Raw genomic sequence first — 15,937 nt, 5'->3', positions numbered from 1 at the left:
GGAGGTGTGGAGCTTCAGACCTGAGAAGATGGGCAGCGTGAGCTCGGGATAGGTCCGGGCGAGTTCCTCTGACAGCTGGTAGTAGGAGACGGAGTAGAGGTGAGGCAGCGGGGAGGGGGGGGTCAGGATGCCGTCGCCTCTCTGGATCTCCAGTTTGTGGGCGTACCGGAAGAGCTTCGGCTCCAGGATCTGTCACGACATCATTCATTAATTACAGATAAAAGCGTTAGGATCCCATGAGAGCGATCTGGTTGAAAGGAAAAGTTAAGTACTTCTTAAACTGCTGTGACTATGTACACCTTTTAGGATAATGTTGCTACTGCCCAATTGTTTTTATTTTATTTAATGTCTTTTTTTTATTATATATATTTCAATTTTATTTTTTTAAAATTATGTCCTGGCTTTTTTTTGCCTTTCACATTTTTGATGCAAGTTTGAGTAAGCTATGTCCTGTCTTTTACATAATGTATGTTGTTTAAAAGAATGAAAAGTGTATAAACTAGGGCTGTCAAACGATTAACATTTTTTAATCAGATTAATCACAGCTTAAAAATTAATTAATCAGATTAATCACCATTCGAACTATGTCCAAAATATGCCATTTCTTTATGTATATTGTTGTGGGAATGGAAAGATAAATGAAAGAAGGCGGATATATCCATTTAACATACAGTATGTTTATTATAACATTGTTCAGTGTGTCAAAATGAAAGACAGCCCACACACCTATCAATCATCAAACCGTGGGGTCTTATTTCATTACGCGTTGATTTCTATCAACACGTAATGTTGTATCGATGTATATAGAGATGTACTACAGCAAAAGTATTCTCCGTCGGGACTTCCTGCAACAACACCACGCCGTTATCTTGATTCTGATTGGCCAGAAGACATTATCAAAGATGTTCTATTGAGAAGACGATCACTACGTGACAAACATTTTCAAAACCGTTTCTAGTCTTCGGTATTTCCAGACAAGTGGCTGCTGAAATCAATCTTACTAACTGCTGTCTGTGCAATTTACTCGGCGCGAGTTGGCGGACTTTATTTTGCTTACTTTAACATCATTTTTCATGGTGGGGTTAAGGTGGGGCTAAGCCATTTCTTGGTATGGGTGTAACCTATCCCAGCGCTGCCACTGGTGGGATGTATGGTGCGGGCCATTCTGCACATGCGTTAAATGCGTTAAATATTTTAGCCCAATTAATTCAAAAAAATGATTACCACCGTTAACGCGATCATTTTGAAAAAATTATTTAAAAAAAGGGAATTTTGAAAAAGTCGGAATTCTGAGAAAAAAGTTAAAAATAAAGAAAAAGTTCTGAATTCTGAGGAAAAAGTGAATTTTGGAAAAAAATGCTGAATTGTAAGAAGATTAAAAAAAAAATGAAAAAGTCAGAATTCTGAGAAAGTAAACTATGAGAAAAAAAGGTTTTGCCCGGGACTCAAACAGTTACAGAGTAGTAATCTTCAGCAGCCGAGCACAGATAAGCATCTACCTAATCCGTCAGAAATTCAAAGACTTCTCTGAGTAAGATGGGTTTTCGGTTGTTGCCTCGTTGAAAACAGATGTAAGCTCAACTGACAACTTGAGTGACAGCACAAAGCAGTACGAAGCGTTCTTTGAAAAAGCACAGCGCAAAGGAGTCTCCGCGATGACTGCCCTGATGTGATTGCACTTTGATCTCGCTGGCAAAGGGACTGCAGTTGTTGTTTTCCCTGTGATTGTTGATGTCTCAGTGATTGCACTTCATCTGAAAAACATAATGTTTATATACATTTCCTTTTAGCTTTGTATTTTACTCACAGAAGGCAGCCGTGTTCTGACAAGAGGGGAAATGTTTGAACTGGGCAAAGTTTAGCCGGGAACCGTTGTAACACCTTCAGAAAACATGCAAACTTTGACTACTGCTCGTTTTGTTTTTCTACTCCATGTATCCTTGTTCAGGCTTTTCAATATGTGTGCAACAGGACTGGCTATCTTTAGCTAGCTGCACAAACAGCTCCTTGCCCCTAGCATAATGAATCTGCTGAACATTAGTTTTATCACTAGCCTAATACTTATCTCTTGTGGGCCACGGTTCTGTTCCTCTAATTGTCTGGAACAATTTCCTGCTGTGCACTTACACATGTCTCCTTGTTCCTCTCCCCCTCTCCAGAGGTTAGAGATGTCTGTGAGATAGGATATGAAAAAGAGAACCTGCATTTATATGAGGCTTGTCGGTGCACATCCTCAAATAATTGTGCTACTAGAAATAATTGAATTGTATCCTAGGGAGATTTCAACAAGTCCTCCAACCTGATACGAATGTACATATCGCATGAAATGGAACATGTCCTAATTTAGCAAATCTTTAGCAAATATCTGTTGTAAAATATATAAGCTTGTAATTTTTTGGGGAAGGACATTTGTGGAGTTTATCACCAATGATGCACTGAATCAATATGGCAAACAAAATATATGTAAATACTAATAACAAAGGCTTAAAGATAACTTTGTCTCATGATAACAAAAACCCAACAGTGATATATATACATTATATTTATTTAGGATGCTTTAATGTTCAAAAAGCTCTGTATTTTTCTCATACTGCCTGTGCTGCAGCACGTCTTTTCACCCTTTGTCTGAAACCAGAGCCCAGTCTGCTCTGATTGGTTGGCTGGCCTGCTCTGTTGTGATTGGTCAACCGCTTCCAGATGTCCTGCCCCTTAGACTATCACGTACAATGTGATGGAGTCCATAGATGAGAGCAGCGCTACGTCATTTCCTAAAAAGCTGTGTGTGAGAGAAACTCCCTCTGGAGGTAACACAGGGATTTGAGTCTTTGCTGTCTTACATGTACAGAAACCTGTAGAACACACTACAGAGAGGGAAACCCCTAAACTCATAAAAGGGCCCCTTTATAAATGATAATAAATAACTGAGTAATACAAAGACCCAGCATTTTCATTAATAACCAGCTCTTAATAAGTGAAGGTGAATAGTCATAATGAAAGTCAAGTGTATAATAGAGCATTCAGGAATGTTTAACCTTCCATCTGTGTGTGTTCAGCTTGATGTGTGAGAAGAGGATCTTCGAGGTGATCAACACCTCGCAGCATCCGTTCCTGGTGAACCTGTTCGGCTGCTTCCAGACTGCAGAGCATGTGTGCTTTGTCATGGCCTACTGCCCCGGAGGAGACCTGATGACACACATCCACGCCAGCATCTTCACAGAGAAGCAGGCGCGGTGAGCACACACACTCCTATCAGGGACCAAGGCCCAAATACAGGACGGAGCGTCTATTAATAACTGTCTCTTTTAGGTTTTATTCTTCCTGTGTGCTGCTCGGCCTGGAGTTTCTACACCAAAACAAAATAGTTTACAGGTAAGTCCTTCTCTGGCTGCTTCAGGAAACTTCTACATTGTTCCTAGTGGCACTTCAGAAGCGTGTGTGTGTGTGTGTCCTTCAGGGATCTAAAGCTGGATAACCTGCTGATGGATGCAGATGGTTTTGTCAGGATAGCAGACTTTGGTTTGTGCAAAGAAGGTGAGAACATTATTATGCTCCAGTAAAAGTCAAACTCATTCTCTTATGTCATGTAAACGTTTTTCCTACAGCACAAGGCAATAAGTCCGCAGTGTATCCGTATCATAGTTGGAACAGAAGTGTAGAGGACAGGATTGTGTGTGCAGGCTTGAAGTGTGAACACATTGTTTTGTTTCAGTCTCCTTATTTAAGTGTGTGTGTGTGTGTGTGTGTGTGTGTGTGTGTGTGTGTGTGTGTGTGTGTGTGTGTGTGTGTGTGTGTGTGTGTGTGTAGGTATGGGCCACGGGGATCGCACCACAACATTCTGCGGCACACCAGAGTTTCTTGCCCCAGAGGTACTGACAGACAACAACTACACCCGCAGTGTGGACTGGTGGGGGCTGGGGGTCCTCATCTATGAGATGCTGGTGGGGGAGGTTAGTACAGACCTCCAACAATCAGCAAACTGAAGGATGCGATGCAAAGCAGGAAACTGTTCAGGGCTCAGGATATTGCAAATGAACAAGAAATCCTCTTCAGGTCAGACCTCTTTGCCCACATGCAGCATAACAACTAATATAACAACTCAAGGGACACGAGAAGGTGAAATGGGTATTATAATAATAATAAAAGAAATAATGATCCCTCTCGGTAAAAGAAAGGAAGACCTAGGACAAAATGAATAAATATAATCAAATAAGAAAGCTTATTTAAAAAAGAAAAAAGGCAAGCTGCAGGTAGAACCACAACTACATATTGAAAATGGATTCAGAAATCACGAGTTCTGAACTGTGGACACTGGAATGAAGAAAGGAGGGATCTCTTTGCTGACAGAACAAGAACAGCGACCATGAACTATTTCAATGTGTTTATGAACATGTGATTATTGTTTTAAGACGGACTGGTCAAATGTGACCCTCTCCTTTTAATATACAGGAAGTGCAGCAGCGTTTGCCAAGATCTGTAGACTGCTTTTAAATGTGTGTCCTGTGTTTAGCTCCGGTAGACTCACAGTAACTCAGGTGATCCACCACTTCATCTGCTCTCTGTTCCCCAGTCTCCTTTCCCCGGTGACGATGAGGAGGAGGTGTTCGACAGCATCGTCAACGATGACGTGTGCTTCCCCCGCTTCCTCTCCCCTGACGCCGTGTCCCTCATGCAGAAGGTTGGCTTCCTATCACATATTCCCTTCAGTTTCCTCCTGGTGTGAGCACTGTGTGTGCTGACGGTTCTCTCTGCTCTCTCTCTGACTTCCAGCTGCTGCAGAAAGCTCCTGAGATGAGACTTGGAGGGGGAGAGGGAGACGCCTCGGAGATCAAAAGACACAAGTTCTTTCAGGTGAGGATCCAGGAGCTGCTGACCTCCTCACTCTGAAACTCCTTCTCCTCTTCCTTTACAAAACATGTCTCTGGGCAGCTGCTCTTTAGCCCCAACTGCAGACCAACAGCTGTCTCCAGTTCCAAGCAGGAACAGTTGATTCACTTGGTGGGGGGAAACTTAGGACCTTTTTGAGAAAGCTATTGGACCTGTGGTCAAAGAGTTGGTTAGTTTGTCATCAGATCACATGGGTTATGAAACGTGATGCATGGAACCCTACAACAACAGCACTCCTGATGGAACTAAAAGCTCTGAGGGAAGTTGGAACAGCAGTTTAATGAGAGCTGAAGTCAAAGGATTTTCAAATGAAAGAAATCCATTAGGATGACTTCACATGTATTATCATGAGGATGTCAGCTAAAGCGAGCAGTAGAAGTGAAAACAGAGGGATTCTCAGTTAAAAAAAAGCAAACAGATCAAAGCAGTCAGTGGATGTGTGAGTGCCAGAAGCACTGAAAGTATCATTTGAAGAGATGGAGATCCTCCTCAGCTTTGAAGTGCCGTCCTGAGTGTAGACCTATCATGAAACTGAAACTGTTCACTGCAGATAAACTAAGTTCAAGAATGACATATGGTAGATAGAATCACTTGTAGATGAATCTCAGTCCAGAGATAACAGGAATGTAGAAGTTGAATGGTTGCTGTCAGCTGACTGTGTGTTCTTGGACAGGGGATGGACTGGAGCACTCTGCTGGCCAAGAAGCTGAAGCCCCCCTTCTTGCCGGTCATCAGAGCGCTGAAGGACGTCAGTAACTTTGACGAGGAGTTCACCCGTCTCAAGCCCGTCCTCACCCCCCCACACACCCCCTGCGTCCTCACCGCCGAGCAGCAGGACATCTTTGCTGACTTTGACTTCTCTTCCATGAGTTGACCGAAGACACTGTGCTGCCACATGTTTACAACAACTTTTATTGGCCACAAAGTGCTTCTGATTCATTGGAAGCTGAGAAACTACATTTGTGCCGATTTCCTGTCCGCAGTTCCAGGTGCCATCACTCTGGCTGTCAGTGGCTCCATCCTGCACACGCTGCACAACTCACTCCTGTTCACACCTGCTGAGTTGGATTTCATGATACAGAAATGATTTTTTAACATGTTTTGTCTCTGCCAAATTCATTTTGAACTGATCATGCTGACTATTTCTATCATGAAGCGGTAGGATCAGAAGGCTGAGCGTTAACAGTTCACACTTTTTACAAATGAACACTTCTCCAGCCCTCTCAATCCAAAGCACTTAAGTGTTAATGTTTGTGATCTTAATGAAGAGACTTGTCCCTAAAGGCCATTACATTCCATTACACAGCAGTTGACCTTTTGCTGTGTAATGGAAGCATTATACGTCCATCTGTTGTTAACCTTTAATGTGTTGGGATGTCACATCATGAAAATAGCGCATTTGTCAACTGAAGTTCTTTTGCAGATTTCTCCGTCAATATAACTGTCTGTTATTTTTAAAGAATACAATCATAATGAAAATGTTTATATAGAATAAACCAGCCTAAGTGTGAACAATTAGAAGGAAATATAAATGAATAAATATAAGTCTGCTGGAAAACGTTTCATTAAACATTTATTTATCCATGTGTAGATAGTCATTTCAAAGCTATAAAAAACATTGCAATAAAGTATTGCATATCATTCAGAAGTACACAACATGGATTACATGTTAATGAATATAAACCAGAGCTGTCAGTCCATATGGAGGTAATGCATTATCCAACACTACTGCTGTACATTGAACTCAGCATCACAAGTATTGCTGTCTTACAGGTTCCTATTGCACGAGACATAGCATCATGTACTGCTGCTCCACAGTACTCACTCACTCACTCCGTTCAAATAGCCATATACTAGTTTCAAAAGGATGTCCAATATAAAATAGATTGAAATGTTGTCCATTGAAAGTCATTCTGTACATCATGGATTCAATGCTAGGAACAATTCAGCTTCACTTCAAACAAACTGCTTTGAAAATAGAAAGATCAGGTTTGTCTTTAGAAGCAACTGGACCCTGTAGGACCTCTGTGCAGAATACAATGACTCAGCAATTAAAGCAATTGATCACAGAAACAGAAAGAAGATATCTACAATAAAAACAACAACCGTACAAAATGTATTCTCCAATGTGTTGATCAGGATGAGTGCACAGATAGGAATCTGGATAGTCTACACATGCACCTAAAACAAGTATATATTAATCATATGTTTATGCAATATTGGACATGTATTACAAGTAAACTTACAAAATGTTTCACAGTAAGGACACAGTACTCACACAGAATCACACAGTTAGGTACCTGTCTCTGTGGACATGGTACTGTATACTTGAATGGTTGTAAACAATTGTTAAATAAAGGCTGTAGTGCTGGTAACCGGTTGTCCACGCGAGACATCTATCTGTTGACAGCCACTTGGGGGAATGAGGGGGAAACAGGAAAAGTGCTGCAGCGATTATCACTGAGAGGAAACGACAACAGGGAATATAAAAGGTAAACTGCACACATAGAATAGCTGCCAGCACTGTGAACCTAGACATGTTGAGTACCCAAAAGTTTTTTGTTAGAAAATGTATAGTAGGGTCCCCAGCACATAGAAACTGTCAGATGCTAACTTGCATATGTTGGGCAATTTGCACAATTAGCATTAGCTAAAACTTAACAAATGGACTCACAGAGAGTACAAATATGGCCACTTTCTGGTTAAGATTACAATGGTTGATCCTGGAAATGTCAGAAATGGATTCAGCATCCTCAATCGGCCCCAGAACCACTCCAAAATTGCCCAACATATGTAAGTTAGCATCTGGCAGTTTTCTATGTGCTGGGGACTATACATTTCTAACATAAAACTTGGTGTACTCATTTACATTTCCGGGTCCATTATAGGACTCGAAGAGCTGGCAGACAGAGTAACAGGAAGAGTTTGTTCCACAAAGTTGTGGTCACTGTCGGATCCTCAAACCCAAAAGTTGTTCTGTCAGTGTTCATGCTTGCCATGTGTTCCTACACCTGGTCGCTGCCCTCCCTGAAATACACCTGCTCCCACACCACGGTCCCCCACACGCAGTAGAAACCCCACAGATTGTGGAAGGTTCCGCGGTCGAAGGGGTTCTCGTCGGCGCCGCAGTGCTTCAGGTAGGAGATGCGGTGGCGCGACATGAACTCCCAGGTGGTGGTGTTGAGAGACACCAGGTAGAGGTGGGAGCCGAGCAGCAGCAGCACCACGAGAGAGAGCAGAGCCAGCAGCACGGCCACCGCCAGCAGAACCCCGTCAGACCGCAGCCACTGCTGCCAGCTGGGGGCCGCGCTGAAGCCTGTCCTGAGGACACAACAGAGCTGTGTGATTCATCAGACCACAAAGGGTACATTAGGAAGGCCTTTTTGCCCTGCAGTAAATCCAAACAAAAGATCACTTTTGCTGTAAGGCCTCGAGCTCAATGTTTTTTTCTTTCTTTTGACCACAACTTATCTAGACCTACTAGGCTCTTCATCTTGGTTAAAAGTTGGTTCCAGGACCCGGTTCAGTCAGCATTTTTCCTTTTCAAAAATTCATTCATCGCTGTTACATTACGTTACATGTCATTTAGCTGACGCTTTTATCCTGCTGAAAAGTTTGGGAACCCCTGCTCTAGAGGAGATCTGCATGGAGGAATGGTGTGTGAAAACCTTGTGAAGACTTACAGAAAACGTTTGACCTCTTTCATTGCCAACAAAGTGTATATAACAAAGTATTGAAATGAACTTTTGTTATTGACCAAATACTTATTTTCCACCATCATTTGAAAATAAATTCTTTAAAAATCAGACAATGTGATTTTCTGGATTTTTTTTTTCTCATTTTGTCTCTCATAGTTGAGGTATACCTAGGATGAAAATTACAGGCCTCTCATCTTTTTAAGTGGGAGAACTTGCACAATTGGTGGCTGACTATATACTTTTTTGCCCCACTGTATGTGTATATATATGTATATATATATATATATATATATATAGATAGATATATATATATACAGTGGGGCAAAAAAGTATATAAGATCAGACTTTAGATGGAGGGCCCAAACAGAGAGTCCCTGGTTCTCGGCTGCAGACACTGTAATGCATTGTTTGGTTTTCAGTCGAATGATATTCAAAGTTTGAGAAATAACGCTGTTAAAAACGCTGTTTTTTTGTTGTTGTTTTTTAAATCAATGAATGTCAATTGGTATTGTTTTGAAAGAAATCATGATCTCAATAATGACTAGAATGTTTTTTTGAAGGATTTGTGTCCTAATGCAGCAGGCCTAGCAGAATCCTCAGTGTGGAGGGTGGTGTGAGGGTGTGTGCTCACCAGGCGATGTGCACCCCCCACAGCAGCACCAGCAGCTGCACAGCCAGGTAGAGCACGAACCAGCGGTGGTTCCTCTCCCCCACACAGTTCTCGATCCAGGGGCAGTGGTGGTCGTAGCGCCGCACACAGTGCTGACACGTCTGGCAGTGCTTCGACCGCATCGGCTGCTGCTTGGAGTCATTTAGAGGAAACATCATTATTTGAATCAAATGAACATTCATGGCACTTTAAGGTTTAACTTTAGCTGTTCTTCTGTTGTGATGAGTCCGGGGCTGATGACAGTTAACATGATGTCTCTGTTTCACAGTCCTGCCATAGAAAGCTTCTCTAACAGAATATCCAGGGCGCTGCAGAGATCTGTTCCCAGGGTTCAAGTATCCACACCCTCAGAAAACAAACGTGAGGAATAAAGGAGGATTATCTCAGTGTGAGAACAGGAAACACTGCATACGGCAAACAAAACACAGAAGTATATCTGACCTATTCAAAAAGCACCTGGATTATTCTTAGTTGGAATATTTCAAACAGATATAGACCTGGAATAAGGCTCAACATTTCCCTGCCCTTGTATCTGAGGTGTATTTTTTGTTGCATTAAATCAGAAACACTTTCCCCCGTGGTTCTTTATTACATTACATTTAGCTGACGCTTTCCTCCAAAGCAACTTACAATATGTTCTTCAACATCCATCCATGATGAAAGCTTGGGACTAAAGGGAGCAGGATACACAGTAGACCTGCTGTTGATCCCATAGAGCCATAGCATTTGTATTCATTATATTTTAAACAGATTGTCTGCTGTTAAAGCGTCTAAAAACTCAAAGTTAATGCATTTTCTCAAATTTCTTTCAATTCTGTCCAAGTTGATGTGGCTCTAAATGTTATATGGTTAGTTTGGAATAATGACCTCTACATAGGAAGGCATTTCTCTACCGCTTATCATTTAAAAATACATCTCAGTCAGATTAGATTGTTGTTTGTGTGTGTTGGTATTTAAAGACCTGTCAATCATTTGAGAATAATATCAGGTTCAAATCTTTCAACTTGAGTTTGGAAGATGGGTTGTGTTTTAAGTAGCTTGGTTGTTACAGGTTAGAGACTTCGTACAGACATTTCTGACTATTTTATTCTTATAAAAATGTTTGTCTTGTTTGCACTGTTGCACTGTTGAGGAACATGTGACCTACATGTTTAATTCATTGCATAACTACACCGTAGTTGTGTCTAAGACATGACAACAAACCTTTGAATCTTGAATCTCAAAGTCATAGTGAATACCTGTGGCGCTGTGTCATGTGACGCTCTGAGTTCAGGAGGAAGTACAGCTGTGTAACTGTGCTGCCTAGCAACACCTCTGTCATTCTATACCACTCATGTTAAAGTACTGTAGAACCTCAGGTGTCACACGAAGAGCTCCACTGGATGCACAGCACATGACAAATAACTGCCACGTACAGGCCATCAGTCCCACAGGCTCAGAAACAGCTTTTAGATTCAAATTCCTCTACTTCACAAGATGCTCTTCCCCTGATCTCCCTCTGTCTGCCCTTGCTTCACTTCACACACATCATCCAGTACATCCATACATTAACAACGGAGCAATGATAGCTAACGTCTGTGAGATGTGGTTGAAAGCCCCAGAAAAGGTTAGTAAGTGGCCCTTCAGTTGAATGTTTTAGTTGTCAAACCACTTTTCCCCCCAAGTCCAGACCTCACCTTCACACTCAAATTGAGGATTAAAATATATATATTATAAGAATATTATATTATATTTCTTTTGAAAGTTGCAGTTCAAATAAGAATACTTAAAGGTGGGGTAGGTAAGTTTGAGAAACCTGCTCGAGATACACTTTTTGTTATATTCCATGGAATGCTCTTAACATCCCGATAGCAATGAATATCTGAAGAGCTTTGACAAAGAATCCATAAAAAAATGTCATCTCTGGAAGCCGTGGTTCTGTAAAAAGCACGACCAATCATCTGAGCCGGCCCGGCTAAAGTAACTGGATGGCCTACCTGCCTGTCAGCCTTCCATCTGCGCACAAACTTATCTCGTGCCCTCATTGGTCATGTGCTGTTGTCCTGTGTGTTGGAGGAGGGGCTCTGTAAGGAAGTGGCAGATTTTTTCATGCTGTGTATTTTAAAATTCTAGTGCACTCGAGCTGGTTTCTCCAAAAGTACCTACCCCACCTTTAACCCACAAAATGATCCATTGTAAATCAATGACTCACTCCATGTTACTTAGAATGTTCCACACACGACTCCAAAGTGAACAAAGAATCAAAAACAGTGAATATTCTTGATCATTTGAAGTAAAGGGGGACTTGATCAAGGGGGACTTGATCAAGGGGGACTTGTTCAAGGGGGACTTGTTCAAGGGGGACTTGATCAAGGGGGACTTGTTCAAGGGGGACTTGTTCAAGGGGGACTTGTTCAAGGGGGACTTGATCAAGGGGGACTTGTTCAAGGGGGACTTGTTCAAGGGGGACTTGATCAAGGGGGACTTGATCAAGGGGGACTTGTTCAAGGGGGACTTGATCAAGGGGGACTTGTTCAAGGGGGACTTGTTCAAGGGGGACTTGTTCAAGGCAGCCTCAATGTATGAATGCTGACTTTTGTAGCGACTTGAGTATTTGCAAAGACATTTGTGCATAAACAGGCAACCTGAAGTGCCGACTTTCAACTGGATACATGAGACATCGATTATTCTTTATCACTTGTGTTGAGTGTGCAAACAAATGTTTGATATAGTTTCGCTTTTGTTAAAGATGCCCACAGTTTATTTCAATTCAGACTCTTTTACGTGTCTTGATTCTTTATGTACATTAGAGACGTGCAAAAAACGGTTTCTCTCTAAGAATTCATGCAAACATGAGGTGAGTAATTGATATACAAATCGTTTATTTCTGATCAAAACCTGTGTGAATACATATAGAAGTGTACTGATTCTGATCAGCCTCATGTCAGGGAGGCGTACCTGCAGCAGGCAGTGTCCACAGCGCCGCTGTCTCAGGGACTTGGTGGTGGGGGGGATCATGTCCTGCTGCTCCTCAGTCACTCCCAGCGTGAACTGAAACCACACGAGAAAACATTTCAGTTCAAGCATGACCTATCAGAAAAAGCATCCCTTAATATAATTGAGACTCATAAAAGGTGATGAAATCCTTCATTCATATATTTTCAAATATTTTGCCTTTACCAAATATTGTGCTTACTGCTATTTGGACTAGTCCATATTACAATTCTGTTCATATTTTTGTTTAAATGTTCAGCCGTTGTTTGCAAATTATGATTAAGATAATTTACAATTACAACCCCTAAACATGTGTCCCTATCAAACCTTATTTTAACCAGCAACATTTACTGGCTGCCTTTCCCAGTCAAAGCAGCTGCTTCTTTCACTGCTGATACTGAGACTATGTGGGTGGACATACATGTGAGGGTCATAAAGCACCTGCAGGTCTCTGTCCTCAGACAGGATGAAGCCGGGGTCCATGAGGGAAACAGCGAAGTAGAGCAGCACCGAGCCCAGAACCAGCAGCACGAACAGAACCGGCTGGACCAGCTGCCCCGTCTCCTCCTGCCGCCTCAGCTCTACACACATACACACACACACACAACAACACACAATTTACTCAATAAGACACACTGAAGTCCTGCTGACAGATACCAGGCTCATACTCAGACAGGTTTATTGTATAAAGCACGGTTTATAAGTTAATCATTTAACATTAAGTAGCGTTCCTCCTCAGAGTAACGTTATAGTGTTATAAACAGCCTTACCTGTATCATGCAGGAAGAGTATGAGGGTGATGACCCATGTCAGAATCACATGAGCTGTCCTCACCAGGAACCCTGAGCCGAACACATTCTTGAACATGGTGCTAGCATGTTAGAGCCTCCATATCTCAGCAGAGGCCCTGAGTCCTGAGAGCCGTCAGTGTGTAGCGTCATTAGCCATGGCGTTAACATCAACAACTAGCTAACGGTGTTAACGTTCCTGAAACATCGAAGCGTCCTGTCAAAAAGCTAGCGTTAATGTCGCTAACAGCTAACGGCTGTACTGCGACCGCCGGGGGCGCTAACCCGTTTTGTTTCGTGTGACTGAGCCAAACACTGCATTAAATAAATAAGTCGAAAAACACTATTTTAGAATTCTCGCTCTGATGTTTTGTTTTTATCCCTGTGCAGTCACAGCTGTGATTGGCCAGAGACGGTCACGAGACAGTCCAGGATAGGGTGGCCGGGAGGGACAAAAAGCCAGGACTGCGCATGATGATAGGATCCTGACTGTTCTGTGATTTCAAGCAGGAAGCACACTGGTAACTGCTAGTAGTGGGATTTAGTGGTTAATGGATAAAACACACATCAACAGATACAATTATTATTGTCTGTCAGAATATTGGATGTATTGTTAGAATGCCAGAAGCTAAAGCTGCATTTAAACGTATTATCATTCACTATCCTCTAAGGAGGCGACGTATCTTTACACACTTCAAAGCTGATATGGTGCACTATTTTTGCATTACTTTCCTTTTATTTCAAAATGAAATAGTGGATTGTTTTGCTATTGTGACTCAGTATAACTGTTCTGAAGGAAATATTCTCCAACAATTCCATCATTACACAGTAACACTTCTCTCAAACATATCATAAACATTTTTCATTCTTATCCTGAAACAGTTTGAAAATTAACTTTTGGCCTCTGAAGTGAAAATGGTATTTGGACAAATGAATGCACTGAAAAGACAGGGAAAGGATATAGGTTGTATTCTTTTGTATATATTTTTAGAAACATGTAAAAAAAAAAACTCATTGCTCGTCCCTTAATTTTGTTCTATTGGTTTTAAATCCCATGATATGTAGATGTTCCTCAACAAAGAGAGAATGACATGACATGTATGACAGTTTGATTTGATTATCTTCAAATACAGTTAAAAAATGTATTTAAACAATTGTGCATTTTTAGGCTGAATCCATCCCAGTTATCTTCTCCATCCTTCGCCCCAGCTCACTGAATCTCTGCTCCTCTCACACTACTTTACTTTTCACAGAGTTGTTGCTGAGCCCGCAGCTCTTTGGCCTTTTCTTCATCCAGAATGAGCGGAGTTTGCAGCGTCCTCCCTTTCAGCATCTCCAGGCCCTGCAGGAGGAGATGGAGGGTGAACTACACCACTGGATTCAGACTTCACAATGGGGGTGACAGCACTATGTTCAAGCTACCACTTATTTCAAATTTAAAACAATTAAAAAAAGAAATCAACTCTTGTAACTGCAGTTCACCAGTTGAAATCTCTTCAACATGTGTCATGTTTTACATGGATCTGTGGGCAGGTTCATGTCCTTACCTCTCCAAAGTAGGAGACCAGCGGTGAAATCTCCCACTGCGCTGGATCGTCCCCTGCTGATGCACTATGGGAAAAAGAACATGTTTAGATTTCATGGATGGATACAGATTTTCCCAGTCTATCTAATACTACATTCTCAAGCACATATTGGTCGCTGTGAGCATTTCTCCTCTCAAAAGCACTAAAAAGCTGAACATTTATTTAGTTTAGTTAAGAATTGTAGTCCTTTATTCCTTACAGGACGTGATCTCTTTAAAGCCAGATACATCGTCCAATAACAGATCCTTTTCTGTCAAACCAAACAGCACACTGCATACATTCAGCTGCTTATTTTTATTTTTAAACTATCTGAAGATTTGGGAATCCAACTAAATCCTTTAGGTTAGAGTGAAAGTCCTGACACAATGGGTGTTTTATGAACCTTGGAGCAGGGAGGGTGTTCCCGTGTTCATCACACAGAGTGGCTCCTGCAGCGGCCGCCCAGCGCAGGTGCTGAGTCAGCAGAGAGGCCCGGGCCGTGGTGGGGGTGTCTGTAGCAGCTCCGTCTGCGTTCTTCAGGGGGGAGAACTCATCCTCCCTCACAACCTCAAATGCAACGAAGTTCCTTCCAAAAGATAGATGGAGCATATTAAAAATGAACTGTACAGATACTGTTTTATGATTTAATGCTACTTTATGTAGAGTAAAACAACAGATGATAACAGCTAAAGAATATAATAGATTAAAACATGTACCTTGAGAATGGAAAGACATCAAACACAAATTTCTCCATCTTTATGCCATTAGGTTTGATGGGTTTGACTTGATTCCCACATGAGTCCACAAAGGGCACTTTCTTTAATGCGACATGCTGTTTCAGTTGGCCTTCAAACTTCCTGTAAGATGAAAAAAATCGTAGTAAATCAAGAGCATTTACTTTATAGAATGTCACAACAGGGTTTATCCTCTGAGGTCAGGAATTCACAAAGTTGTGTGGTAAAAAATCTGGTTAAATTTTTTGTTGTTTTTTTTAAATTTATAAATAGGGGACAAAAGTGTTATGAAGTGCAAACTTTGTTCTGGCGGGGTCAGAGATTCACTAAAACCTTCAGGAGTAGTCTGCTGGGGGAAATGAAAAATCCACAAAATATGTTTTAGAGTGGCCAGTTGTTAAAGCGTAATTCCAGAGTTGAGTTGTGAAAATATTTGACTTTAGAAGAAGAATTTGGACGGACAGACTGACAGACTCTAATTTATAACAAACCTGTGTATAAAAAAGCCAAGTCACACCTCACTACACAGTGTTTAATCCTCTTTGTTAGAGACCTTTTTTATGGAAGTAAAAACACAACAAAATAAAAATGAGAATTTTGGGTAATATACACAGCTGGTTGTGAG

The 15,937-nt window shown here is 41.5% G+C and overlaps 2 protein-coding genes across 2 annotated transcripts; one reads left to right on the top strand and one right to left on the bottom strand.

Annotated features, from left to right (window-relative positions):
• Nucleotides 1-3,051: 3,051 nt before the first annotated feature.
• On the top strand, nt 3,052-6,437 carry LOC104953195 (serine/threonine-protein kinase N2-like). Its single transcript, XM_010780111.1, has 7 exons — nt 3,052-3,230; nt 3,307-3,369; nt 3,455-3,531; nt 3,805-3,947; nt 4,568-4,675; nt 4,768-4,848; nt 5,558-6,437. Exons 1-7 carry the CDS (start codon nt 3,058-3,060, stop codon nt 5,756-5,758), a joined length of 846 nt encoding a protein of 281 aa, XP_010778413.1. The 5' UTR covers nt 3,052-3,057; the 3' UTR covers nt 5,759-6,437.
• Nucleotides 6,438-6,440: 3 nt separating this feature from the next.
• On the bottom strand, nt 6,441-15,432 carry zdhhc12b (zDHHC palmitoyltransferase 12b). The gene is made up of 8 exons (XM_010780110.1): nt 15,295-15,432; nt 14,982-15,164; nt 14,561-14,624; nt 12,996-14,355; nt 12,667-12,806; nt 12,190-12,282; nt 9,214-9,380; nt 6,441-8,205 (listed from the first exon to the last, which is right to left on the bottom strand). The coding sequence occupies exons 4-8, from the start codon at nt 13,090-13,092 to the stop codon at nt 7,890-7,892; spliced, it is 813 nt and encodes a 270-aa protein (XP_010778412.1). The 5' UTR covers nt 13,093-14,355; nt 14,561-14,624; nt 14,982-15,164; nt 15,295-15,432; the 3' UTR covers nt 6,441-7,889.
• Between the last annotated feature and the right edge of the window lie 505 nt (nt 15,433-15,937).

This window comes from Notothenia coriiceps, unplaced genomic scaffold (assembly GCF_000735185.1).
Source record: "Notothenia coriiceps isolate Sejong01 unplaced genomic scaffold, NC01 NC01_scaffold00021292, whole genome shotgun sequence".
In the NCBI taxonomy this organism is placed as follows: Eukaryota; Metazoa; Chordata; class Actinopteri; order Perciformes; family Nototheniidae; genus Notothenia; species Notothenia coriiceps.
The sequence above is the reverse complement of the archived record's forward strand: the minus strand, read 5'-3'. Positions and strand labels throughout refer to the sequence as shown.